General features: G+C 42.9%; 3 protein-coding genes across 9 annotated transcripts; 1 reads left to right on the top strand and 2 right to left on the bottom strand.

Moving 5' to 3' along the window:
* Positions 1-143: 143 nt before the first annotated feature.
* Positions 144-17,089, bottom strand: katnip (katanin interacting protein). 4 transcript variants are annotated; one of them, XM_088439069.1, is made up of 30 exons: positions 16,978-17,089; positions 16,420-16,544; positions 15,957-16,144; positions 14,729-14,817; positions 14,383-14,558; positions 13,490-13,596; positions 13,311-13,412; positions 13,045-13,194; positions 12,675-12,909; positions 12,114-12,245; positions 11,858-12,000; positions 11,580-11,686; positions 10,436-10,532; positions 10,134-10,340; positions 9,766-9,903; positions 7,859-8,591; positions 6,755-7,522; positions 6,122-6,330; positions 5,972-6,047; positions 5,722-5,899; positions 5,246-5,411; positions 4,231-4,400; positions 4,092-4,156; positions 3,889-3,999; positions 3,049-3,188; positions 2,883-2,984; positions 2,567-2,727; positions 2,247-2,273; positions 1,919-2,004; positions 144-1,562 (listed from the first exon to the last, which is right to left on the bottom strand). In XM_088439069.1, exons 3-30 carry the CDS (start codon positions 15,972-15,974, stop codon positions 1,504-1,506), a joined length of 4,752 nt encoding a protein of 1,583 aa, XP_088295195.1. In that variant the 5' UTR covers positions 15,975-16,144; positions 16,420-16,544; positions 16,978-17,089; the 3' UTR covers positions 144-1,503. The 4 variants fall into 4 exon arrangements, with proteins under 4 accessions (XP_088295195.1, XP_088295197.1, XP_088295196.1 ...); XM_088439071.1 differs by having other exon boundaries at positions 13,490-13,593; XM_088439070.1 differs by having other exon boundaries at positions 15,957-16,071.
* Positions 17,090-17,165: 76 nt separating this feature from the next.
* dcun1d3 (defective in cullin neddylation 1 domain containing 3) lies at positions 17,166-24,791 on the bottom strand. 2 transcript variants are annotated; one of them, XM_088439662.1, is made up of 5 exons: positions 24,082-24,791; positions 22,454-22,536; positions 21,951-22,000; positions 20,686-21,247; positions 17,166-19,645 (listed from the first exon to the last, which is right to left on the bottom strand). In XM_088439662.1, the coding sequence occupies exons 4-5, from the start codon at positions 21,126-21,128 to the stop codon at positions 19,081-19,083; spliced, it is 1,008 nt and encodes a 335-aa protein (XP_088295788.1). In that variant the 5' UTR covers positions 21,129-21,247; positions 21,951-22,000; positions 22,454-22,536; positions 24,082-24,791; the 3' UTR covers positions 17,166-19,080. The 2 variants fall into 2 exon arrangements, with proteins under 2 accessions (XP_088295788.1, XP_088295789.1); XM_088439663.1 differs by lacking the exon at positions 21,951-22,000.
* Positions 24,478-26,448, top strand: lyrm1 (LYR motif containing 1). 3 transcript variants are annotated; one of them, XM_088439665.1, is made up of 5 exons: positions 24,478-24,908; positions 25,653-25,770; positions 25,841-25,901; positions 25,989-26,020; positions 26,103-26,448. In XM_088439665.1, exons 1-5 carry the CDS (start codon positions 24,835-24,837, stop codon positions 26,214-26,216), a joined length of 399 nt encoding a protein of 132 aa, XP_088295791.1. In that variant the 5' UTR covers positions 24,478-24,834; the 3' UTR covers positions 26,217-26,448. The 3 variants fall into 3 exon arrangements, with proteins under 3 accessions (XP_088295791.1, XP_088295790.1, XP_088295793.1); XM_088439664.1 differs by having other exon boundaries at positions 24,481-24,908; positions 25,607-25,770; XM_088439667.1 differs by having other exon boundaries at positions 24,483-24,908; positions 25,612-25,770.
* The last annotated feature ends 1,380 nt before the right edge of the window (positions 26,449-27,828 follow it).

Raw genomic sequence — 27,828 nt, 5'->3', positions numbered from 1 at the left:
ATCACAAGAAAACTCCATTGACAAGCTAACACTTTGCATTGATAGTCACAGCGTTTTATACCTTCAAACAAATAATATTTGATAACATGACGTGAATTGTATTGAATCAAACGAGAGGGAAGAAAAAACAAAAACAAATGACATACAGTTCACATATATACATTTTATTTGTCTTTGAAATAAGCCTACACATAATATACAGCATCAAGATTAGAAAAATAGCTTTTTTCCCCCCCCCAGACACTAAATTCCACGCATAGAATAATTGTCATCCCATGCTTGGTTATGATTAACATCACATATACTCAAATGAAATGCATACTACTGCGTTTTATATACAAGGAGCCGTTGAACTTGTGGCATTACTCAAACGCAGCCAGTGAGACGTTCTCGCCTATGAATTGAAATGTCCAGCACGGTATAAACTACAGATGTTCCGCATTTGAGGTAAAAGTCAGTAGTTTCTGCATATCACAAGTCGCCTGTCATGGCGCGGATTCAAAATTTAAACATACGGATATACACAGGGCCGATTGAGTCGCAATATAGGTAAAGGTCACTTGTATTTCCAACTAGTTTTCTATATACGTTAAACTCAAGTTAGTATTTGGCAAAATACACTACGAAGCAACTTTTACCGTATTTCCCCAAATAGTGGCCCCTAAATGAATTGTTTTACACACTTTGCTCTTTTTACTTGGGAATAAGAAAAAAAACACATGGATATTGTAGGGTTAATTGGCGAGACCAATGTTTTGCTTATCAAAACAGCAGCATTTAAAAGGATAGTCCATTTATTTCTCCAGTTTTAGCACTAAACTAAATGCTAGTAAGAGTGTATTGACCCGAAACGCTAATGCCTCTGTGCTAATGCTAATCACGATTGCTACTAGTTAGCATTAGTAAATTTTGATCCACACATCCATCCACTCAATTCAACATTAGATTATTATGTAAAAACAAATAAATAAAGGTAATTTTGGTGGGGGATTCAAAGCTTTATAATACCTTATTTTGACAAGGCCACTAAATGAGGGAACCGGGTTTGTTTTGCGTCTGCTTTTTGTTTAGTACATAGGAATACTCACGTTAATAAATGACAAGTGTGTGCATAGCATTACATTTGGTTAGGCTTATCAGTGGATTAAATTGTGAATAAGTATTGGATGTAGAAAGTGAAAGTGGACTGGCTATTTATTATCTTAATGTATTTACACGGCGCAGGCAGAGTACAGGCACATTAATAATGCGGCTGGCAGAAAGCAGCCTGACGGGTTTATTTAGCCTGGCACTGAGGGGATGGGAGTAATCCAACCAGAAAGTGGAATACACTCAACGTACATGTGTTTGTGTGTGTGTGTGTGTGTGTGTGTGTGAGCAAACCCGTTGTGATCAGTGCAAAAACGTGTCCTCTTCAAGGTGGCTCATGCAGGTCACGCGGCGGGTTTAGGAGAGGGAGAACAAAAAGCGGGAGCTTTCACCCACCAGAACGTGAGCCACAAGTCAATACTTCCTCTGTCCGTGTTTTCCAATGTCCGTCATGCAGGTTTTAGGCCGAAGAGCTGAAATGAGGAAAATCACCAAACGGATGCATTACTGTGTAAAGAACTTGCAATGAAAAAACTGCTTTTTTTCCCAAAACATGTCCCTTCCCATTCCCATTTAAAAGAAAAAAAAGTTGACGTCAATTGACATTGATTGGCACTCCTTGGTAGGGTTCCCCCCAATGACATTTTTCGCCAATCTAACCTCCTTAATTTGAAAAAAAAATACGTTTCGTACTCAGGCCTGAGCAACAGCAGAATGCAATAAAGATCGCTCTGGCGTCATCTAGTGGCCACTTAGTGTCACATGTCTGATGATTATACTGTATTATGAATATGAAGCACTTTACAGTATATGAAAAGAATTTCCCCACCTGGATCTGCTGCCTGCTTCTTCTTGTTATGATGGACGATCTGATTCTCATTGGTCATCTTCACATCCTGGTCCTCCACGTAATTACTGCAATGAGACAAAATTAGGAGGAAAAAAAAAAATCACAATGACTCAGCTGTTGATCAATACAGAATAAAAAAAATGCTTAAGAAAACTAAAAAGGAGCACGGGGGAGAGGGAGTGAGGGATCACAGACTAGGAGTGTGCTAAGGGTCGGAGACAACCAGGTGAGGGGACATTCAAAAGGCACTGGGGCAAACTCCAATGTGAAGAGGGACCACAGGGGGGCGCTCTAGTATATTACTCACTGTTTGTGGCGTCTGCTGCCATGGGGGCTGGAGTGGAGAATTACAACTTGTATTCAATCAAACTGTCGCTTCAGAATGTCTACGAGCTTATAGGCATATATTCTTTATCCTCTGCAACGAATGACTAATATTACTGTCGCATTTAATCAATTGAAGGCCTCGAAATGCAGAAATACTATTAATGTAAAATGTGGAGATTGTACCCATGTACAATCACCAGTAGATGGCATCAATGCCTCATTTTAGATTGATATCAAAATGCTCCAAAAATGGCTGCCGGCAAATTAAGTGACCGCCTGCAGAGTGGGACGGCGTCTTACCTGATGACGGTGTTCCTTTCGCGATGTGCAATGTACGCGTTATCGGTGAAGAGGATGGTGTGGTACGGCACCCCGACGTCGCACGTGGGGAGAATGCCGCGGCTCATGTGGCTCACGCTGTCCAAGATGCCGTTGTACACCAGGAGATCATCTACTAGAAGCTACACGCATCAAAAGAAAACTCTGTCACATTAAGCTAAAAGTTGCATGCTGCACCAACCTATGCGGACTGGTGGTCAATGAACCCATTCAGTGCCACTGACGGCTATAAACGTCAAACATGCATGGCAGTGAACGGGTTTAACAGAGGGCTCACCCCAAATTCCTTAACTCCTCTCTGCGGGGTTTTGGAGTAATTCCACAGTTTAATCATGGATACGGTCACCGGCTGATCAAAGATGACGTACACGCGGTTCACCTGCACGCAAACAAAAGGCTCATCAGCAAATAATGTCAAAGCGTGAACATTTTTTTCCACTCACAAGTCCGGGGAGAACCGGAGCCAGCCACATGTGTCTTCCATCCTGGGTGCTGTTGACGCCGTCTATTAGTTTATCTGGCGTCCTCACGTCGCCACTCACATTGTCAAGTACGTTGACGCTGTCTGGGAAAGCGGCGATGTCTGCCAGACGTTGAGGGACACACAATTGACTGAACACTCCTTTTCATGCTTTCCAAATGGATGTTGAGCAATCTGATGTGCGGTGTAAGTGCAAATCACAGAACTGCACAAGAACCAAGCAAACAAAGAAAGGTGATTGCAAAGAAAAAAAGTCTCAAATGCATTACAAAAGGACAACACTGCAAAACAAGGGCAAATCCTTAAAAAAAACGCAAACAAAAAATAACCGCGAACAAAAAAATACAAGAAATGCAACATCATATGAAAACAAAAACATGCAAATAAAAATGATCCACAAACAAAAACATACTACAAATTATAAAACGTAACATTTCATCAAAAAAGACAATAAAAAAGCAAACAAACAAAAATAACCGTGAACAAAAAGTTGCAAACACGAAATGCATCTACATATAATTGTCCGCAGAATGTCTTTGGCCTGTCTTTTGTTTGCGATTCCCTAATTTGCATTTGTTCTGTCTTTCGTAACGCATTTTTCTTCGAAACTAATTTGTCTTTGTTTGCTTTCTGTTTATCTTGTGCAGAGTGTTTACGCTTTTATGTTAGCGATTAAACTTGTCTTGTTTGCTTAGCTAATTGTTTTTGTGATTTGCACTTCAGGGCTACATCACTGATGCCTCCTGAGATGGGGGGGGGAGATACATTTTGCACAATTTGCACGAGATGGGCCAAAGGATACTATTGTCACTGAGGCTGATCTTCTCATGATTCTGGTTGTAGAACTCCAAGCCATTGAGGCCGATGTAGTAAGGGTCTCCCCAGGTGGTTAACAGCTGCAGCTGAAAGATGACTGGCAGGTAGAAAAAAAAAAAAAAAAATGAAGGAATACAACACACCAATTTTGGAGTTCATTTCCGATATTTGAAATGAGCAAAAGGATACAGCCACAAGGCATGATGGGAGCTTCGTAATCCATGCTGGCTTGTTCTGCTTTCTTCGCGCTCCGCCTGGGACGGGACGGAGGGTAAATTGTGTCAAGTCGTTTCTTCGCAAAAAAAATGAGAGAGGGAGGCAACCCTACTTGTTGGGGTACTCTTCAGCACCCTTGTTGTCAGTGGGTGTCTGGAGGTAGTCCACAAATAGGATCTCCTGGGCAAAGTCGAAGTGGCAGTTGCCCGGGCCTTTCCGGATAAGGAAGCCCTCAACGGGGGAGATGGCCATGTCGTCCAAGATCACGTGGATCACCTTCACCTAGGTAAAAAAATAAAGGGAAAAAAGGGTAATGAAGTACGGAAGATGATTTGATCTAGTAAAGAAACGGTTGGCAGGATTTCTCATTTTTTTCAGAATTCTGTTAAGTCAAAATTTTAGCTTAGTTTTTGCAAAGCCTGATTTTGAACTTCACAGAGTGAATTCTCAGAATAAAGTCAGAATTTTGACTTTATAGCTGGAATTTTCACTAAAGTCAGAACGTTAATCTAAAGTCAAAATTATGAGAATAATCCATTTCTGACTAAAATGAGAATTCTTAGAATTGTGAGGAATTTGACAAAGTCAGAATCCTCACTTTAAAGTCAGAATTCTCACTGTGAAGTCAAGATTCAGAATAAAGTCAGAATTATGACTTTTAAGCTGGAATTCTCACTGGTCGGAATGTTGAGACTAGTCAGAATGCTGATCTTAAAACTGGAATTTTCAGTAAGGTCAGAACGTTGAGCATAAAATCAAAATTCTGAGAATAGTCAGAATTCTCACTAAAGTGAGAATTTTCATTAAGTCGGAATTCAGAATAAAGTCAGAATTCTGACTTTAAAGTTAGAATTCTCACTCAGGTCAGAATGATGAGAATAAATTAAGAATTCTGAGACTAATCCCGTCAAGTTTATTTGTACAGCCCTGAATCACCGCAGCCTCAAAGGTCAGAAATCTGACTTTGAAGTGAGCATTTTGACTTTAAAAGGAGAATTTTCTCCTGTCGTCAAAATTCTCCCTTTAGTCACAACTCTCAGATTATTCTCACTTTAAAGTCAAACTTCCGCCTTATCATTAAATTCTCACTTCGCGTCGGTTTGTTGTTGTGAATAACAATGTCGCACCCCTCTGTAGGAGTCCTCGGCCGACTTGTTGTAATTCCAGATGCGGAGCCCGGCGACGGTCTGCGGCTGAGGGAAGGCCACGGTCACGCTGTGAGGCTCTCCATAAGAAAAGGGGATCAGCCACATGTGCTGGTCGTCCGTGGTGATGTTGTGGCCGTCTATAAGCCTGAGGAAGAAAAAGAAAAAAAGATTCCAAATAGCATCATTATGTCAATTGCGAGATAGAGAATTTTCTAGAACTAATAATACTGGATCTCGTTATGTGATTTACTGTATTTACTGAATCCTCAGAATTCAGAGATTTTTTTTGGTCTTCTTTACTGACCCAAATCCTTTATACAAGTCACTAAATATAGCAAATAAAAGACCTAATTCGACTACAAATTGTGTGTTTTTAAATATAGTTTCTCTTCTATCTTTTAACCAAGATCAAGACGATATGAAGGTCTTCAATATTTACACAAAAACAGACATACTTATCGAGCGTGCGCGTGTCATGCCCGTATTCGGGCAGGTCATTGAGGTCATTGGGTGAGGCGGCCATGATGCTGAGGTCCAGGGGTAACCCCTCGCCATCTTTCCCGACCACCTCCAGGCCAGTCAGGCCCATGTAGTGCGAGTCGCCCCACGTCGACGCCAGCTCCAGACGAAGGCCTGGCGGGGGTTGAAAGCCGGACGTCGTCGGGAGAAAATGTTGATGAAAAAATGTTGGCGACGTTAACTTACATTTTCCTGTGTACATCCCAGGAATCTGCTCCATGTTTTCCAACTGGCTCACAGTGACATTGAGGTGGAGTTTTAACTGAGAGAGAAGTTGAATATGACATGATGTTAAGTTGAGCTGGAAAGTTGAGACGTTTCAAGCCGCGCGCTTACGGCGAGGTCCTCCTCTCGGAAGCCGGCCTGCGTGAAAGGTCTCTCCTCTCCCTCGCCGTCTGCAGTGCGCGGTCTGTGGAGCTCCTCCTCGTGCACCGGATTCTCTGATCCCTCACTTTCACCCAGGAAGGTTTCATCAAAACGAGACATGGCCTCCAGGATGTCATCGTCAGTAGTGAACAGAATTGTGTCCCCGAATTGATCCAGTCCTGAATTGAAATGAGGTCAAATCGTTAGATCGAATGAAACGCGCATTTACGTTGTCACGTGAAGAACATTGTGGCTATCAAAACGATTTTCTCCTCTGGAACCGGCTTGCAATAAGATTTTGAATTGTGACAAAGAAATAAATATTCATAATCAATGGTAAACTTAATTATATCCCCAAACTGATGAATGATTTTAATGTGTAGGTATCAAAATGAATGTAACCACTGAAAGCAATTTACAATAAAATGTTGTCTTATTACAATGAAAAAAAAAGGATTATTCATGATCAGCAGTGAGCATGATCATATCCCCGAATTGAATTGTTGCTATCGAAACATATGTTCCCAATGAAACCGGTTTGCAAATCAAATTTTGGCTTATTAACAAACAAACCAAAAAAAAAAAAAAAAAAAAAGGTCATACCTCCTGAAAGAGTACCGGAAGCTTTGGCAATCTCGCCCCTGAAGACGCACCTCCCATCGAGCAGCATCTCCACCTCCTTGACTCCTCGGAAGGAGTGTATGCGCGACTTGTTGTAATTCCACACGCGGATCATGGCGATCTGGTAGGTGTGGCCGAAGTCCAGGAAGATGGTGTGGCTCCGACCGGGCGTGAACGGGGCGAGCCAGAGATGCATGTCGTCCTGCGTTCGGTGAACGCCGTCCGTCAGGTTGGTGACCACGCGGGGGTCCTTGCCGTACGCCGGGAGGATGTTGATGTCGGGGGGGTCGGCGCTGATGTGAACGGGTCGGACCGGCTCGCCGCTGGAGCTGAACACTTCCAGGCCGTTGAGGCCCACATAATGGCGGTCGCCCCAGGTGGAGAGAATATTGATGAGCAACCTTTGGCCCTTGGGGAGAACGGGGATCTCAAAGTCTTCCTCCTGCTCCATTAAGGTATCCCCGTCGGGGCCCATGCCCGGGATCCCCCAAGCGGCCGGGGAAAAGGAAGAAGGCGGGCTCGAGGGAGCGGCCGAGAGGTTGGCGGGGAGGGCGGGGGAGCCTCGGCCGTGATGTCGCGCCTCGTCAAAAATGTCTCCCTCGAAACCCATGTTGGAGATGCGACCTCGTTGGCACTGGTTGAACTTGCTGAGGGAGTCCCAGGATTCCATGAGCGTGTCGTCCCGGTGGCTGTGGCCGAGGGGCCTCGGGGTCCGCTGCCTCCTGCCGGCGTTGGCTGACATTGGGGCCTCTGCAGGCAAATTTGTGCCAAAATAAAATTCTGATGGCTGATTGCAAATATAACCTTTTTGGCTAACACAACCGTAATGTGAATTATGGACAAAGTATTTGATTATTTCACGTTACTCTTTTCTTAAGTAATTGTTTAATTTTACAACAGAATTCTGAAGACTTTTTGAAGGTGCAACGTTTATCGATAATTTTGCATTTAAAAATATTTTTAAAGCGGCTGCCCTGCTTTCTATCTTTTAAACAGATTAAGTACTTTTTTCAGTCTCTGCCAATGACATAGTAGGAAAAAAAAAATCACTTTTATAACATACTTTTACTGAATTTTTCTTCCCACCTGCATTTGATTTGACGTGATGCTCCTCCGCCTGCCAATTCCTCAAGGAGCTCCTCCGTCCGCTGATGGGCCGCTCGTGCTTTTGCTCCGCGCGCTCGTCCAGCAGGTCGCAGCTGAGGTCCAGCGAATCGGCCTTCCACTGCGCCCCGTTAGCCGCCCTCTCCCCTCCCCTGCACACCCGACCGGGATTACACGGCAGCTCCGGAAGCAAGGACGACGCGGAAGCCGAAGCGGGCGATTTGGGCTCGGGGGGCGGCTGCTGAGGCACCAGCCAGCGCGGTTTCTCCCTGCTGGCCTCGCAGCCTTCCGGGGCGGCTCTCTTCAGGGGCTGCAACCACTGGGGGGTCATCCGCGAGGAGGACGGCTGCATGGTGACCGTCTGCGCCGCGGGCTCCTCGAAAGAGTTCCTTTGCGTGGAGGAGCGCCGAGCGGCGATGGGAGGAAGAGGGGCGTGCGAGCTCTCCTGAGCGTTCATCGCGGCCTGGCTTGACGCGTCCGACGGCGGATGCTGGTGCGCGCCGCTGTCATCGTGTCGCTGGGGGCTGGCCCCCCGGAGATTGTATCCCGAAGACGAAGGGCTGGAGAAGAAGGAATCGGAAGCGTGGAAGTTCTGGAGCTCGATGGTGTTGCTGTAGTCGAAGACCTGGTTGCCGCAGCCCCGCTCCAGCTCGCCCTCGAACACAAGCGTGCTGTTCAGGTACAGCTTGACGTGACGTGCGCCGATGTCAAGTTCCTGCAAAAAAAAAAAAAAAGCCCCATTTTTAAAAAAGGTTCCATTATGAGAGCGCTTTTTACTTGATGAAATCCTCTTCCACATATGGCTGAGCAATCAATTGAATTAATCCAATTAATTAGTCATTTCAAAAATCGATTATTTTGAAAGGATTTGTGGTTGATGAGAGGTTTGTTGGGTCGGATTTGTCAGTTCAAATCGTAATTTGTCAAGAATGATGGCTGTCATTAGAATTTTAAAAACAAAACTAAGAAAAACTAAACAATATTCTTATATTGTTCATTTAACCATTGTTATGGAGATTTAAGTACAGGTTTTTAGTAAACAAAAAAAATAGAATAAACATAATTTTAGATACTAGTTATAAGAAATACATTAGATTGAAAACATCAACAGGGAATTCTGAGGTTAACTACTCTATGCCCTATTTTAATTATGCATCAATTGTTTTCCAACTTTTAAAACCTAGTGTTTGCTGTGTAGTCCTGCTCAATATCAAAAAGTGCATCTCGTACAAAGTTACCTTTGAAAACAAGTCACATGAAGAAATGACTCTAAAACAAAACTGACTTGGATTTTGTTCTCGAGAAAAACAGGCTCATAACATTGACGAAAACTAGTCATTAAAAACACAAAAAAGTACTTATCACACGCTGGTTATCGTCGTCACCTAACAATAGCAGCATTAAAAAAAGCAAATATGCAATAGATGCATTGAATGAGTCCCAAAAGCTAGGGCTAAGTAGCCGTTGCGGATAACGACATGGCTGACGCCCAGCCTAAATCCGACTGATCCTCCTGGCAGAGAACACGGAGAAACACGGCTCAGGATCAAACATTCCCACCCGTATCTCCTTACCCGTCTTGTGCTGACTCGGGACGCTGACGGACTTTAGGAAGGAATTCTCTACTCGTGCAAAGAAAATGAGATAAAAAGCGTAACCTATTGGGCAGTACGTACCCCGGAATGAACAACAGTGAGGATGAAAGGACACTAGCCCACGTTTCCTCTTACACTAATCTTCGGGGCTAATCTCTCTGTGCTCCACATTTGGGACCGGCTGAGCGGCGGTTCAGCCAGCCACTGCTTCAAAAGAACCGCAGCCTGACGTAACTCCGCCGATAAGGTCACCCACCCGGCGCCGCGATTACGGGAAAAGCAAAAAGTGCTCACGTTGAGGCTTCTGTTGTAGTTCCAGATTTTGATGTGTGATATCCTAAAGTCTGCAGAGCGCTCCGTGTTCCGGATGATGAAGTAGAGTTGGACGGGAGGGTGGAAGGGGCACGTCCACATGTGGCGCTCCTTGGTCGTCTGTGAACCCGCCAGAGGAGACTCGATTAAATCAACGAAGGCCGTATGCTCTCGACAAAGTAATTAATGGGATTTCATTCCTTACGCAGCAACTATGAGGCCTGAATGTACTCGATGAAACTTTGCCGGATGCAAATATGAACTAGCGCAAACTTAGCGTACAAAGCCCAGGTAAAATGGATATTTGAGGGTCATTGGCAGTGAAAGAGTAAATGTCGAATTGGGCCGACCTTCGCCTTGCCATTGACGAGCGCCGCCAGATTCCCGGGATAGTCGGCGTTCCTGATGTCGAGGTCATGCGGCGACACATACAGCTTCTTGTTTCCGGGTCCGAAAAACTGCAGCTCGGTCAGGCCCACCTGCGCCTCGTGGCCCCAGTTGGACAAGAGCTCCATGGTGACATAGACGGCGGGCGGGACCTCGGACGAGCGCCTCGGCTGGCGTGACAACATTCGCAAAAACGGCGCTCTGAAGCACTCCCGGCTCAGCATCGTTGGCGAGTGAGGTTTGGCGCGAGGCTTTTGGGACTCACCGGCGCTTTGCTGCAGTCTGTTTTGACACCCTGAGGAATGCTGAAGGTGGGAGCAGCTTCCAGCTCCTCCAAGGCTTTCAGCAGTTTGTGCTGCTCCCTGAAACACAACATGACAATCTGCTATTTCTTTCCCTCCCAAATGATCATCGCGCTCAGGCGGGACAAAGGAAACGTTCGCTTTCATGTGGTTGCTATAAATAGCACACTTTCAAGCTTTCCACCTGCAAAAAGTCGTGGATTATAATAAACAGGTCCTTTTGCTGCATGGGGATCGGTTTTTGCAAACAAAAGGCAGATTTTTTTCAGAATGCAGCCAATAACTGTTATTAGAGACTTGAAAATCCAATTTTGAACTTATTCGCCGCCAAACCAGTTTACAATGGTAAAAACTGAACTTTGACGTCTATAGGCGTCACTGGCACTCAAAGGATTAATTAGAGATTGCTTTATTTATTTTTGACATTAGTATTACCCTGAATTGAAAAAAATAAGCTCAGGTTGACAAAACAAATTCGACCTGTTGGTGAAACCTAACCCTGGATTAATATGTTACTAAATACAACCCATTATATTAATGTAATTTATTATTTCGCAATAACCTGATATGCTTAAAAAAGGGCAGCTTCCGAATCAACGCAAAACAATAATCATCTAATTGAATTTGTATCTCAGATTAAACAATTTCATAAAATAAATAGGTTTAGAAAATCCCCTCGAAAATCTTTACAATAATGTTACATGCAGTGCCACAACATTAACATGGGATTCTGATTAATACGTGTTAGTGGAATATTAATTAGCAGCAAAATCCATCTGATTTAAGGGTGCGTGAATGTTTGTTCGTCCCTGTGTGCCCTGCAATTGGCTGGCAACCGGTTCAGGGTGCCCAGAGCCAGCTGGGATAGGCACCAGCAAGCCTTGTGAGGATAGAAAATGGATGGATGTTTACATTTCCCAAAATATGAATGAATATTTTCATTATCACTCAAAAATAGCCTTTTTTTTTCAACTATTTTAGAATTGTACGGTTTATGAAATGGACTTTTATATATCTTGTTTATCTACTTGACTTTTTTCATGAAGAGGTTTGAGAAACCCTGCCCTTGAATATGAAAGCATCAGCATGCGCTTATTTTGCACCAACCGAGAGCCCATGAGTGTGATTCTCTGCATGGCCACCGAGACGCCGCTCTCCTCTTTGTCGCTGCTGTTCCCATGCGCTAAGCCGTTCATCATCTGCTGCCCTCTGCCCTGGATCAAGTCAAGCAGAATGGAAGACACACACACACACACACACACGCGCGCACACATACACAAAGCTTTTGGGTTAGGGTTTAGTTGCAGGCCAAATCTGTCACTGGATTAAAATCTTCAACATGCGTCCAGTGACAGTGGGAACAAGGTCAGAACGTTAAGGCTGACCGTGTTACGGGCAAAGAGCTCGGGACTCTGGTTTTCTCTCTGGATGGCCTCGCACACCCCACGGGCCACCTCGTCGGGATCTTGCTCCTCGGTGAAAGCCCTCCTGACGGTTGACAGGGGCCTCTCAGCCTGACTTGCGGCCACTCCAAACACAATCATACATTACAGTACGTTTATGCTCTTTTGTTTTTTTGAGCTCACCGCTAAAAATGTCTGTGAGCCATGAAAAAGTTCAGAAAGAACGATCGTTACTTACTCGGACTACCCCAGTCGTCTTTGGAAGGCGGCATGTCTAACGTTTTGCTCTTGACCAGCATGGGTTTGGCGGGTATGAACGAGTCACTGTTTTCCTTCCGCTTTGCGGACAATGAGCGCTCGAGCTTACGACCTGGAATAATTGACATTACAATATTTAAAGGGGATTTTCTTTTTAAAGTGAAAATTCTCAAGTTATATTCTATACATTTTGGACCGGCTAATAATTTGTAAAAATAACAGACCCACAAAAGAACCGGCCTGTAATATTAATATTACATTTAATATTATATTAATATATTACATAACAATATTATAATACATTTAATATTATATAATATATTAATATTACATTTAATATTACATATTAATATTATAAAAATTCGTAACCTTTTTCCAGTTGTGTGCGGTTGATAAATTTATGAAACCTCTGCAAGATTCTAATGAGAAAGATTCCTAAAGATTTCATTTTGAGGTTAACTCGTTCAACGCCATTGACGGCTTTTGACGTAAAAGGTCCTTTTTTGGGCTGTGTAGTGAATGCGTTAACAGGGAAACCCACCTATAGGGGGCGGTCCAAAGTCGAGGACGATGAGGTTTGCCGGGTCAAAATGTGAAGTGCCGGGCCGAGGATTGGAGGAGGACTTGGAGGACGAGACGGGAAGTCCCAGTTCGTCCAGACTCTCGGTGCTCTCGTCGCGCTCAATCTGCTCCTCCACCCACTCTTCGTCTGACTCCTCTCCCGCCGAGCCGCGACTGCTCCGCCGCATGCTGTTCTCCAGGCTGCGCCTTAAAACCTAATTACAAGAGCTTACCATTAATATACTAATAGAAAATATCAATATAAAAACTAACGGCCTATTCTGCATGGAATACAAAAAACGTCTGGAAAAAAATAGTGACATGAAATAAAGCGTATGCCTCCCGCTGACCTTGACTTCCTCGAGATTGAGAAGAACCTTTTCCCCGTGCTCGCGGCTGGTTTCTCCAGCTTGGTTGTGGGACCTGGAGCCGAAGGTGCGCGAAAGCACGCAGGTGTCCTTCGAGGAGCGGGCGGCGCGAGGCGAGCGCGGGCCCGAGCTCTGCGCGAGCGGCGGCGATTGGACGGGGGGAAACGGCAGACACGGAGAGACGCTAAATCGTACAGACAGCTGCTGCTGACACATCCCCCACCCAAAAGGCTTGGTGGACATTTTACCTCCATGTCTACACTTTCATAAGTCTCAAAGTCATCAGAATAGCGTTTTTCCGGACATATCTTCAAACTTGATCCATCCTCGGTTCGGATGATGACGGAATCCTGCTCGAACGTCAAAAAAAACGAATCGGCTCTCGAAGCGCATGGATCGATTGTGCCGATAAATATCAAGCGCGTACCTGCGTCCATTCTTTCCTCTGGACCTTTCCGGGGGCGGTGTGGCTCCTCCGCTTGTGGACGGGCTCCAAATCTTCACTTAGCTGGTGGGCGCTTCGACAGACATCTGCTGATGAGTCACAGCGCAAAAAAAGGGAACATGAAGAGCGTGCGTTCGCCCGCCGCAGATGGAACACTGCAATTATGCATGCAGATGGTCCACGGCGCATACGAGGAGGCATGGAAAAGCTGCTGCCGGCTAGAACTGTCACTATCATTTATTCAGCGCGGACTGGGCACGTGATGGCGGCACGCTAACGTGATGCAAAAAGCATACTGGCAAATGCACTGTTCATTAATTAGACTGCCCAATAGTAATTACTGATTATTGATCACCCCGACCCTCATTTTTGAAAAGGAACAGCTTGAAAGGACGAAATGGAGCTGCGTTTCACTTAGAAGTTAAACACAACTGAGGATAAGCAGCTAAAGAAAATGGATGGATGGATGAATGGCATTTAACATGCACTCTTATGAGATGTTGAAATTATGAGATGTACCACAAGAGGAGGCCTCTTAATTAAGTACATCAAACACATTCTTTCCCATTAAAACTGTGGTTTTTCACTTTTTCCAACGATGTACCCCATATTTTTTTTTTTTTGGGGGGGGGGGTGATTTATGAGAAATAATTTGCATGTTCCAATATATTACAAAACATTGACAAACGTAAAATACAACTACTATAGTACATACAAGATACTGTACATGCATTTGCCTTTAAAAGGCGGAGCCTAGTAGAGTATGCAAATATATGGGGTGTGAACCGCGGCTAGAATAATTTTGGATTCTTCATTATAGTTGCCACTTTTTTTTCTCCATTCAGTTCGTCTTAATTTGTGTTTAAGTGACACACCTGCCGTGCACGGTGTCCTCCAAACAGGCGTGGACGTGACAGGCTTAGGGTTGGGGCTCTTGTATTGCCTCTTGCAAGACTCGGCATTGGCTCCGTTGAAATAAATGGAAAAGCCTTGTTCTAGTCTTTCCAGTTCTATTTCTCTGTTCCCTTTGGTTTTGAGGCGATTTAGGATCCTGTGGACCACACACAACTTGATAAGAGCTTATGCATGAAAAAATTAGGAACAATCAAAACTTTCCAAATGTTCTCAAAACAATCATGGCTTTATTGTCACAGAAGAGTTTCGCGTCTTCACGGCGAAATCCAATATGCGTCTCTTCGAGAGCCCATGCTCACACTTCACCTGTTTTTGTGCTGGAGCTCGATTAAATATTCATCGGCGGTGTCGTCCACAGCAGGAGCGAGGTTCCTTCCTTGGCACGCTTCAGTGTCCTTCAATTGCGCACACAATGCACAAATGTGTCAGGAAGACTTGCATCAGTTGTCTGACAATAAACAGCACACTTTATGACTACCATCATAATTTTTTAAAATTAATTTTAGTTTGTATAGACCAGTGGATATCAAAATTAAAAATTAAAATTGCTGGTGTAGCCTATTCAGGCTTATTTTATTCAGCAACTCCAGGAAAAAAAAACTGAAAAATTCTGTCACTAATGACAATGCACATCTGTATAGAACTTAACAAAATAATAGTATATGTAGGAATAACTTTTAACACAATTTAGTAATAAGACACTGTTCCAAATGATGTGCTCTTAATTTGAAAATAAACCATGTTGCAATTTGTTTGCTCTAAATTAAAAAAAAAAATCTCTCATGGTATTAAAAAGCATGAAAATGGAATGACTAATACCTACAGGAACCATGGTAAAATATCCTTGTGTGAGAGCCACTGGTTTACACAAGGACTTACTGCAACAATGTGTGAAATACTTTTGAAATTCCAAGAGCCCTATATCAATTAAAAATGTTGCATTATAATTTAGCAAAATATCCCAGTGAGGTGCAGGTGTCACTGTCGTGCACTTGGGCCCCCATCCTCACGTTTCACACTGAATTTAAACGTATGCTTCAGCTTCAGTTGTAGATTATTTACAACTGTTTATTCTACGCTTATTTCCACCTGCCATGTCAATACTATTCAACTATATTCTTTTTGTGCGGTTGTGTGATCACATACAAATTTAATTGGAAAAAAAAAAAGAAAAACTGTTCCAATGTGTGTCGTTTCAGTGAAAACTGTAAATATTTGCTTTTATTGTTTCAACCCCATTTATATTCATGCACCATCATGCAACATAAGCAGAAAAAGAAAATCCCAAGACTCTTACTTGTAAATTACTACAGGCTACTGCATCTGTCAAAGAGCAGAAAAAAAGCAAAGGAAGCAGGGAAGAGGAACACAGAACAGTAGTTAAATGACAGCAGTTCAAAGGGACAGGAAAGCATTGGAGAACAAGTGAAGAAATGTAAAATAATCTCCTCTCCTCCTTGACGTGTTAAAAAAAAGAGGCGGGCGACTGTGAATCGGACTCGATGAGACACTACGCCGCGTGAACGTGGCCTACCTCGTTTTTATAATCCATTGTGCAGCGGCGGCGGCGGACAGCGAAGATGCTGTGTCCACATAACCTCGTGGTGCGTTCCCGTGCCGCTCGGAAAAACCAAACAGCAGCGCCACGCCTGAGTTTGCACACACCACGAGGAAAGACTTTCACGAGGGTTGCATCCAACACGTATTAGCAGTAATGGGAAACTGTAGTGGGCAAAAAAAAATGTGTTTAGCATTTCGGCAATTTTCCAGAACGATTGTCAAATTTCGGTGCTTCAGTGAACACAACCACGATGTGTCATGAGAAGCCTTTATTATAGGCCTATGTGATGATCACAGTTACGTGTGTTCTTTGTTCAAGTGGGTTTAGACTGAAAAGCAGCACATTTTGATACCTGACATTTTATACTAACACGCTGGAATATCGTGCGTTTGTCATAATTACCACCAGAACCCCATCATTCGGAGCCAAAACACACCTTTTTCCTTCTTACTGATTCCAAAGTCCTACACGTCGGTTTGCAGGATGCATCCATCTTTCACTCGAGTCAAGCATTCTTCAAATTACAAAGCTGATCTCTTCTTTTGTTGCCTCGGATAAACGCTGCAGGTGGATAGATGAAAACAGAAACGCGAGGTTAAGAGTCACAATTCTAGAGGTTTTTTTTCCCGTGTCTGCCTAGCAACGGGGAACAAACATCTGCTCACTACACAATAGTGGATAAAATGTGAGATTAAATGACGTTACGCTGAAATGGATACCACAGTATTGAGGTTAGACCTAACTAATAGGCTAAGTCCCTACTGTCAACAAAAGTGACACAGGGGCAGATTAGAAAAAGCAACATACATTTTCCACGCCAAGAGTTTTGAAGTGAGAATCAATCTAGAAATGCTCAGGTGTGGAACATTAACACAAGCTACGTAGTTAGCTTATGCTAACGTACTGAAATGCTAGCCGGCTAGCGCCTAACGAACAAAATCTAACGCGGTCCCAAACAAATACTTAACAATTTAGTAGAGATATTATAGCTTACCGTTGTGGTAGTAAAAATAACAAATGTTTAGCGTTTATCTTGCTGGTCTTGTGTGGGCTCATGTGTCAGGCTACCGCTATGTTGTGGTGCCTGGTTACCAGGACGGCTCTCGACCAATCAGGAGAGCTGCTAACGTCGAGAACACCCCCCGCCTCCCAAAAACCAAAATAATGAAACCACGCCCCGCGTAAACAGTGACAAGTTGGAACACTGTTTATTTATTATTTGGAAATCAATACAGTTGATATAAACGAAAGGATAAAATGAGGTCTGAAATAAAACCGTTGTGGATGTAAACTAAAACAGATTATGTCACCCTCTTTTCACCACAGGATTAATTGCACACTTTCATCAAGAGTAGAGTATGAAAAGCCATTTTGAGCATTTACGCAATCCTTGATGTTTTAGTACAGTTTTTTGGTCTCACCAACTAGCGAGTACAAGGTCCATGTAGTAGTACAAACTGCATGCTGCTGACAAAATATTACTAGTTAACAATAGCTCACTACTAGCACCCTGATTTCAACTAGTGCAACATAAGACACAAAATAAAATCAAACTTTTGGTTGCGCATTATAACTCATTCACTTAAAATATTTGACACGGCAGCGAATGAGTTGATAAAAAAGAAAGTAAGGCAGCAGTTCTACTAGTGTGCTGGTTCATCTTACTAGTGAAGCGAAAGTGCATACTGCATACTAGTACATGGTCCTTCATATGTATAAAAAATATTGAAGAAATGCTCAATCGGCTTTCCACACTCATGTCTATTCATCTTTGTGATGGGTATCGATGGAATTAACCGTTGAGACAGCATTTGAAGTTTAGCAACAGTAGCGCCACCCAGCGTGCTGTACTTTTGTGCAATATTAGAACCACCACCGTCAACTTTGTGAAGTGTGCACTTTTTTTTTTGTGTACAAGCTGTCAAAGCCTTGACCGCCTGGACGTAAACAATATTCCAAAAGCAACGGGAACAACTGAGCGTCGTTTTGACGATGAATGAGCGAGATGTGCTGTAGCTTGAGCTCGTTTTGGATTTCAAGTAAAAGCCAGCGTCATTGCGTTTTTCTTTTTTTTTTTGCACACTTAGCTGCTTCTTGAAAGGAGCCGGACATTTGGGAGACGTTAGGTCGACGGGGATCACTGCAAACCTCACTCGCTTTGAAAAACATGTGTTACCGTGGAAGTTAACATTTCCAGTGAATTAAATCGTCAAAAGGAATTAAGTCCGTATAGAAAATGCCCTTGGAATATAATTGTACGTTTGTTTGCCGAAAAGTGGCCAAGGCAAGGCAAGTGCAACGAATCCATCCTCACAGCACTGCAAGATTGAAGCAAATACAACCACATTTGACCAATCAGGATGACTCTCCTTTCCAAAGATTATTTTGACGTCTAGTCCCTGTTTCCCTTTTTTAAAATACAGAACAAATCAGCAGTTAAATCTAAATGACTACAGTGGTGCCTTGAGATACAAGTTTAACGCATTCCGTGAGCATAACATTGTGCGTCTCAACTCCTCAGATCATCAGCACGGCGCCGTTAGTCGATCTTTGCAGAGGATAAAGAATATACGAGTGCTGTTAGTGTCTGTTGACGTGTGTTGCTTGTGTTCGATCTGTTGCTGAAACGTTAGAAGCAGAGCAACGCTGACGCTAATTAGCATTAAGCTAGTGGCCCGAGAAGCTGAGCTACACGTGAAAAAAACCAAGATTATATTTGTGAAGCCAATCATTCACAGCCACCATACACCGCTTGTTTTGAGTTTTTGTTCACAAGTCAAAGCAAAAAAAAAAAAATCTGAACGACAGCTTGTATCTGAGGGCACCACTGTAATCAGTAAGAAAGGAATCGTAAGGAAATGTTGTAGCTCTTTGATTTGGAACGAAGCCTTCAACAGATATGGTGCAAGTAAAATTTTGCTTTAAAAAAAAACACGGGGAGTAAAGCAATAACTTAAGTAGAAGTGCTTAAAACGTCAGTTCACAGAGCCCTTTCAAAAAAGAAACTGAAATGAGAAAAACAAACCGCAAAGCAGGAATCCCATCCCGACAAATGCTCAGCTGTGCGATAATACTAACGTTCGTCCGAGGGTTCGCTTCAAATCCAGCGCTTCTCTCCCTTCAAAACATTTCCTGTTTGCGGGTCAGAGCCCCCCCCCCACGTCTGTGATCCGTCCGTCTCAAACTTGTCCGCGCTATCGGCGGGCGCGCCCTGGTCGCCCGAGGCCCGCACCCGTTCTTCCTCCCTTTTCCTGCGCTCCAACTCCCACTCGACGAAGGTGTCGAAAAGGCTGGGCCAGGCCTCGTCCTCGCTGTAGTTGCTCAGATCGGACCCGATGGCCTGCGTGAAGTTGAGGAACATGTTCCACGTGTCCCTGGAGATGCCCCGGATGCCCGGGGGGTTCTCGGCCAGGAAGTCCAGCCAGTGCTCCAGGATGGAGGGCATGTCCTGGGTGAAGACCAGGCGCCACAGCGCGATGGCGATTTCCCGCTGCAGCGAGCGCTGGCCCTCGTCGGCGTCCAGGCCGAACTGGAAGGTGAAGCGGTACAGGTCCTTGAAGCTCTCCTCGCCCTGGGCCTCCAGCAGCATGCAGGGGAAGCGAGAGCAGATGCCTTCCAGGCTGTCCGCCTGGATGGCCTTGCAGCCCTCCACAAACTCTTTCCTGGTCACGCGGCACATGGGACGAGAACTCACGTCAAATCGAATGAAGAGAGTTCATGTCATTCTGTAAGTGTGCACAACCCCAGCCTGTATGAAGGCCAATTCTAACCACACCAGGAACTATAAAGGTCAAATATTGTTTAGTATACGGGATTCCGTCGTTTAAAAAAATACCCCCAATAGGTAAAATCCGTGGATTTTTTTTTTCATTTATCATACATTTTTTCTTACATGTTTTATTACTATGTTCAGAGCTTTTGGATTTTTGTTTTTGACACAAGACAAAACCAGGAAGCGTATCATTAAAAAAAAATGCTTTTTTCGCAGTCCATTTAAAAAATATGTCCTATTCTTGAATAAAAGGAGGAAAATTAAAGCATGTTTTGGTAAAATTACTGGTCGCAGCACTAGAAAATATATATTTTTACTATTTTCCCATCTGTTCAATCTAATGTACATCAGTTTGTTGTAGTTTTTCTCAAGTATTATAAAGTTGAAACCAGTTAGGTCACTGCAGTGTCTGCTGACTGCATTTTATGAAACGTCCCTCACATGAGATTAAAAACTAAAATGTAATAGGGCCTTGATGCGCATTTCCCAGAAATTGTGAAATGCACTTCCTTTTGAGCCGCGCGCTGGCTTTTCTGCGGTCATTTTTAAAATGCAGTTAGAAACGCATGTGCTCATGCTTGTAAGACTAGATCAATTGTTGCGATATTTATTCATTTCTTTTTCCCCGTCAACTTTAAAAAAGTGATATGAATGCATTTCAACGATGAGAAGGTCCAATTTCTGAAAAGTGCAATCAAAATGCACAGACTAACTTTCATAGGTATGAGCTCACACGTTAGTGTAATATCTTAAGCATTTGGTTCCAAAAGAGCCAAGTTTCAAATCAGAGGGGGAGACTCGGTGACTCAAGCGGAAGGCTATTCTATTCAGATGAGGCACACGTTGACATTGGCAGGATACGTTTCCTGTGTACTAGAGGGGCGAGTTACCGTAAAAACAAAACGGCTCCTCCCCAAACCGCCGTCTCACCTTGTAAACTTGCACATGGTGGCCGCCTGGAACTTCCAGGCGAGAACCAGCACGCGGAATTCGGCGGGGTCCACGCACAGATCGTTGCAGAACCTCTCCATGCCTTCTTCCAAGATGGCGTCCTCCTGCTCGTCCTTGTAGCAGGAGAACAGCTCCTCGATGTGTTTGATGGACGGGCCGTCGGCGTCGGGGCTTTCGTCCGTGCGGGGTTCTCCCATTAAGGCCGAGATGATGGGCGTCTCCACGGCAACCTCCAGGGCCTTGGTGCCGTTGGACAGCTCGCCGCCGGGTTTGCCGCACGGGGCGCTCGGCTCGTCTTTGTGGCCGCCGGCGCTTCCCATGCAGCTGCTTTTCTTGTGGGACTTGGAGCCGCTCTCCTTGTCGCCGCTCTTGCTGCCGAGCGAGGATGTCGGGTTCTTGCACTTGGTGACGCACTGGCCCATGTCTTTCTCCCGGCTCGCCCGTGTGTCAATCCTCCTCCTCCTCCTCCCTTCAGTCCCCGTCCGAATCGCCCAGGCGCCTCTGCTCTGGCCCGGCCAGATGTCTCAACATACCCTCAAACCTAGAGAAAACGCCGATGTAAAAAAAAAAAAAAAAAAAAGTTCCTTAGTAATAAATGGACATGACTCAGCCCAGACCTATTAGGACAACATATAACAATAAAGTGTGAGGAAAAAAAAAAAATTCTCCTGAGTCCCAGCCTATTCATTTGTGTCTTTTGTCTCAGTAAGTCAGCAAAGTTTAGTACATCCCACCCAAACATGAGCCATCATTGGAAAGGCCAGGATGTCCCCTACTGGGCACACTAACTTCCACTAAAGTGGACAAAAATGAATAGGCTCAGTTTCAGGATAATAAAAACAGCACTTCACTGACACTATTAACATTAATTTTACATGTCAAATATATACTGAAATAAAGTCACATTAATTGCAAATGTATTGGACTTCAAAGTTAAACACAACTGAACTGCACTTAATGTACTGAACTGAAGCGCTAATAAGAGCAACGTCCCAATAATCTAGCCATTTTCCCGGAGCTATGAAAAATTTTGACAGCCTCGTCTCCACAGACAAATCAAGTTGCAATTTTAACTCTAGATTTATGTTTCATTCATCTTAACGTGAATGCGAGAAGGGAGATTCCGAATGAATGAAATTACAAAATGGTTGTAAAACATAATTCAAACTTGAATTTTCTCTGATGATCCAATCAAATAATCACTTCTAAAAATATTCAATAGTGATAGCCCTATTCAGAACTACCTGTGCCAAATATATCACGATCCAGTTCTTGTACTGCCTGTTGTCAAACCCTTAAAAAGAAAAACAAGTGAAAACAACATTCTAATGAGGTTTACCTATGTGTAAACAAATACCAATTTCCATTAGGGTGAGACATTTATATGGCTATACTGTCCCACGTCATAAAATTCAAATGGTTGTCATATTGACAGTGACAATGTTGACATTTTTGAAGTTTTATTTATTATGTCTGCTCAGTGTAGTCATTACAAAAAAACCATAAGCAAGCACACAGCCAAGATAGCAAAGGAGTGGCTTGAGGATAACTCAGTGAATGTCCTCAAGAGACCTAAACAGAGTCCAGACTTTGGACATCTGGAATGTAATGAAATGTGAAAAAAAAAAAGGCTCTAAATACTTTCTGACTGTTGCCTTTTCCGATAACGCTTGGCATTGAAAGAGTTAACGAGAATACGGAAATAGTGATCAAAGGTGTGACAACATGTATAATAGCGGCTACTTACACACAATCCATTGCATCGCATAGGCCACAAATCACAGTCGCTTTCTATGCTTCCCCATCATTGTGACCTTCCCATCTGTAAATCTGGAAAGACAATGTCATCATAAACAAAAACATCACACACCCATATACACTTTCCAACAAGTACTATTTTAGAAATCGTATACTTGGGGTCTGTGGATAATTAAACAAGATTTGAATAACAGTATTACATTTTATTCGCCCGAATCTTTTTTTTCAGATCCCGCAATTGATTGTCTCCTTGGGATAAGAGAATCCTGCTCAGCATGGAAGCTAAGGTGAAACACTTGCAGTGCTCTGGGCAAGTACGGACATGTCCCTCCTAGTGCACTGATCACAAATCCACCCGAGGCGTTAAGGCGATAATAAGACCATTTCATGTTTTAATAATCACTCTCAAACCACAAAAGCGCCAAATAACGCGACCATCCCTACACAGGATAACATAATTTGATTTATGATGCGCTTTTTAAAAAAACAGGGCTGTACATGAATCAAATTTCAATAACCCCCCTCAACAATTCAACGCAGTGACCGTGTGTGTGGCTCTTTCTACCTTATTTTTTCTCTTTTTTCCCCCCCGCAACCCATGCGGTATTATATCGGAAGCAAGCGTATGCCTCAAATTGAGGAATATTTAAATAAAACAAAAGTGTCTCGTAACTCAAACATTGAAAGAAACCACTATATTTTTCTCCACTCATGAACTTTGGCCAGCTACAGTGATCACATCATTTGTTGAAAAGCTATGTGGGGGGTTGTGTTTATGTTAATTAATCCCTAAGTTAGCTAACAGCAGGGTAGAATTCCCTGCTCTCCCACTGACACATTTTCAGATATGGACAGAGGCTTGCGTCTTTCTTTAACACTACCTTCAGCGGAAGCGACAAATGTACATACCTAACATATAATGTTGCCAAATATGCATTGGTATTGAAAACTCCTAGCTCCCTGACGTTCCTTTGTTTTGATTCTGTTGCTATCAACTTATAAGCATACAAGGGATAAATATTTCTCCATAGGTGGATTTTTGAGATTACAAACAAACCTCTTAAAATGCGAGCAACCAGGATAAAGTGATTCTGGAGCGTAGTATATTCACAATTGCCAAACAGATGAATGACACTTCTGTCAATTCCCGTTTTGGGTCTCCATAGATTGTTTTTCTTCAGACACTGTGGTTTAGATCAATTAAAAACTGCACCCTCTCCCTTAAAGGTTGGACAGTGTGGTTTAGATCAATTAAAAACTGCACCCTCTCCCTTAAAGGTTGGACAGTATAGACCCAACTGTACAGTCAATTTCTATAATATGGCAACTGCAGGACATTAATTATATACAGAAATGACATTTTACTTAGGTGTAAATTTGAGTATATTCAGGAAATTTGCGTCATTGTTGCTTGGAAATTACATGACAACAAAGTCACACAGTTTTAATTTTCCCAGGGACAAGAATCAAACTCATCAGCTAGCAATCAAAATGAATACAAATCAGATTTTAAAATATCAAACCACCGGCCGGGGCCCAAACGTTGTCGTTCGATTGACTAAAAAGTTAGCTGTTGGCTAAGCTAAGTCTTTCGGTTAAGACAAGACACAAACTCACCTTTTTTTGAAGTTCCTGTGGCGTGGAATCAGATAACTATCCCATCCGGTATACCCCCGTGATATTAAAAAAAACTATTCGAAGTTAGCCAATACGACCAGAAATAAACTGCAAACTCGTCGCGTTAACTCACATTAGCTCGCCCAAGCTAGCAAGCAGCTAAAATATAACTTGTAAAATGAATAGCGATAGCAGCGCGGCAAGAAAAAAAAAGAAAAAAGATTGTGCAATTAACGTTTAAGACGTGTCATTCTAATTTAACTAAAAGCACAGTTGGCACGTCGAAGTGAGTTGAGAGACTCCTGCGAAATGTACGATAGCCTATTTCTTTGTGCTTCCCCCTTTTGGAGGAGCTTCTTTACGGGCATTTCAATGCATCACTTCCTCCTTGCTCCGGGCGGCTAAAACAGCTGATCTTCACCCCAGCGCCACTGACGATTATCCTTTAATTCTGTGAAACGACAGCAATCGTAAATATGGAATTACAGCCGTAATAAAATAAATAAATAAATAACGACTGAATGACATGTTCCGTCGATGGAACGTTCAAGAGCTCCTTAAGAGATTATGTTGTGCCGTGGAATCTTATCAAAATCATCTTACTCTACGGATCGATCATAAAACATTGCATGCGTTAACTTATATGTCGCTGTAATATTTACGTGCGATTATTTTGCGTCAACGTGTTGTTTAGCGTTCTGTTAGGCGTTTTTAATAGAAAAAAATTTGAGGGGCGGTTATGACGTCACTATCATGCGACATCCATTTGAGCCACCCGAGCCAGGCGGCTTCACCTTACAAGGAGCCCTCAAGCTCACTTTTCAAAGGTAATCTTACGATTTTTTATCTATTTATTTATTTTAAATAAAATACACCCATTTATTTTATTTTTGGGCTCATTGGCAAAAGCGTTCGTGTGCTTTACTTTAGAAGGGTATATTTCTGCGTATTGTTGCATTAAACGGCTACTCACTCACTATACCATAATCACCCGATTACGGATATAACTCCAGAAAACAAGTGAGCTATAGCATTTTGTATATCGAAAATAATATACTGTGCATAACATGTTTCACAACATGATTCACTTAGCACGCGCCTGATGTTGTTACCAAACAATGTTTGAGCGACCTCTAGAGTAAATTGGCGGAATTGCATAATCTTTTTAACAAAATGTTATTAAACTAAACAACAATGCAATATTATCTACCACCGTGTAAACCTTACAAAAAATGAACGAATTAACTGACACAAAGTTATATACAAACATAATGGGCACAACGGTTGTAAATTGACGAGTGTATCAAACTGTTTTGAGGATTTGACACATATATTTACACTTTACACCAAACCAAAACAAAATGCCATAAAAGTATATGCTGAAATTCTGATTATGTAGCGGTCGTGTACAAAAATTAAGTTCTGCTGTGTATATTGCTGACGTAGCTCGAGTAACAAAGATTCCTTATTTGTAGTACATCTGTCAGTAAAAGTAAAACTATCTGATATTTGTCTCAATTGTAAGTCCAGATGACGGCCTCCACTCACAGGGCGGTGTTGTCGCTCTACAGGCGAGTTTTTCGCATTGCACGAACCTGGCAAGCCCAAAGCGGATTGGCAAGCGACACCCTGACCGAGCGGAATTATATCATTCAGGAGGCACGCTCTTTATTCAGACAGAACCAGCAGGTGAGAGCGACCTGGGTGACGTAAATGCTGCGGTCGTTGTTCACTGATTGTTGTGCATGCTCCTTTGCAGATGACCAATGAAGAATCAATAAAGAAATGCATTGAGGAATGTGAAGCCAGAATAGAAATCGGTAAAAGGGGGATGTATTCATTGTTGTTTTGTCGTCTTGCAAGTATAGAGGTGCAACTAACACGCAGTGTTTGGCTTTGTCTCGCAGGCCTACATTACAGGATCCCATATCCTAGAGCGGTGAGTAAAATTCTTTTTTCCTTCCTGCGCTTGAATACAAAGCCGAACGTGTGATGGATTGCGTTTTCTTTCCTCCCCGCAGACGTACCTGCCGCCAATGGGACTGGCCACTCAGAAAGGGAGGAAGCTGCGAGCACAGCAGCGACTGAGGAAGCAAGCCAAGCCAATTTATTTAGAGTCACACGAGGAGACCTGATGCTTTACCCCAGCGAGCTATCGGAGAACGGAATTCGAGATGGCGGCCTCACAAGCCGATCTCGCGGGGCCGACGTGTCGCTGGCACCCCACGGACCATGCATTAGTCTTGATTAAGATGTTTGTTATCTTCGTTTAACATGCATAATCATGTTGTGCCATATTCGCAATGTATTTATTCTGTATTTTTTTAAAGGCAGTATCAGACTGAATAAAGAAAAAGATGGAAAGTTGCCGGTCAGAAATGTGTTCTTAAGTTACCCTCGGTCAAGTATGCTAATCACAGCAACTGAGGAGAACTGTCGAAAATATTTAAATTTCAGTTGGATGGCGCTACAGAGTGTCAAGCGCGCTCTCTGAAAAAAATATAACAAAATAACACTTCATTTGGACAAAAACAGCAGTCGTCGCTGCAGCTACATATTTTGGCCACTAGATGTCGTGGTATACCACAAGCATTTTGTCGATTTGCTCACTTAATCGCCACCACTTTACACTGCATTTTTAGGGAATTTAGAACGTAAAACCAACATTAAATGCAAATAAATGTACAATATCTGTTGCGTTTAATCACACCCTTTTTTCACAACACCACAAACATCAAATCAACCTTGTCAAAGTATTTCTAACGTCAAATACACGGAGATCCTACAAGCAGTATTGTGACCCAGTTTTCACCCATAAACTAGATCAGAGGGAAAAAATATTTTATTTAACGATTCACCTGACAGCAAAATGCCAGTGAGGAAATGAAGAATTCACTTAAGCAAAGCACCACCCCAAGATAGAGTAGAGCGATCCATCATAATCCCTTCACTTTGGGTGCGTTCATAAAAGTACCCCGGGGGAAATACAATGACAAAAAAAAGTACAGACAAAAAACAATACAGAAGCTTCACAGTGAATATGATAAGGTAATTAGATGCTTGTAAATATATGATCCGGAGTCTACGACTCATCTTTCCTGGTCAACCTGCCTTAAGGATTTCCATGCAGATCACATTCTTAGTTGTCCCGACTACACTTGAACTCGTCATTAAATAAATATCATGTTTGCTTTCACTTGAGTGGAAAAGTAAACATGTCTTCTTCAGTCCTGTCCCACACAAACGTTACATACCACGATTGCTGAATTTTGATTTAAAACAAAACAACAACCCACAAACAATAAATAGTAATTTTTTCATAAAACGCTGTCTTTTAAATATTGATGTGACTGTTTCGCTAGCAGAGGCCCCTAATAAGCTCCTTACATAACCACTTGGCTTCACTCCTGTGTGGTCAAAAATGACAACGCTTTAACACGGCATCATAATACTAGCAAGAAGCTTGCGCAAGAGTTGTTTAACAAGGCGAGCAAAATGTGTAACAGAGGCCCAACCGTGGTGTTGGGTCGCAACGGGCTGGTAACTTGAAGAAGCTATCAAATATTTAGCATGCCTGCTTTTGTAAACAAACATATTGGTTGAGGGACTGACTAGCAGTCCGTATATGTCGGTGGGATAGATAGATTGATAAGGCTACATAGAACAACAACAACAACAATAACAACAACAACAATAGTAAACAAATAATTGCATAATAATCTAAAAATATTGTAATAGTGAAGTAAT

The sequence above is a fragment of the Hippichthys cyanospilos genome, chromosome 17, assembly GCF_059441005.1.
Source record: "Hippichthys cyanospilos isolate Australia breed blue-spotted pipefish chromosome 17, RoL_Hcya_1.0, whole genome shotgun sequence".
NCBI classification, from domain to species: domain Eukaryota; kingdom Metazoa; phylum Chordata; class Actinopteri; order Syngnathiformes; family Syngnathidae; genus Hippichthys; species Hippichthys cyanospilos.
Note: the sequence above shows the minus strand (reverse complement) of the source record. Positions and strands in the feature narration are given on the sequence as shown.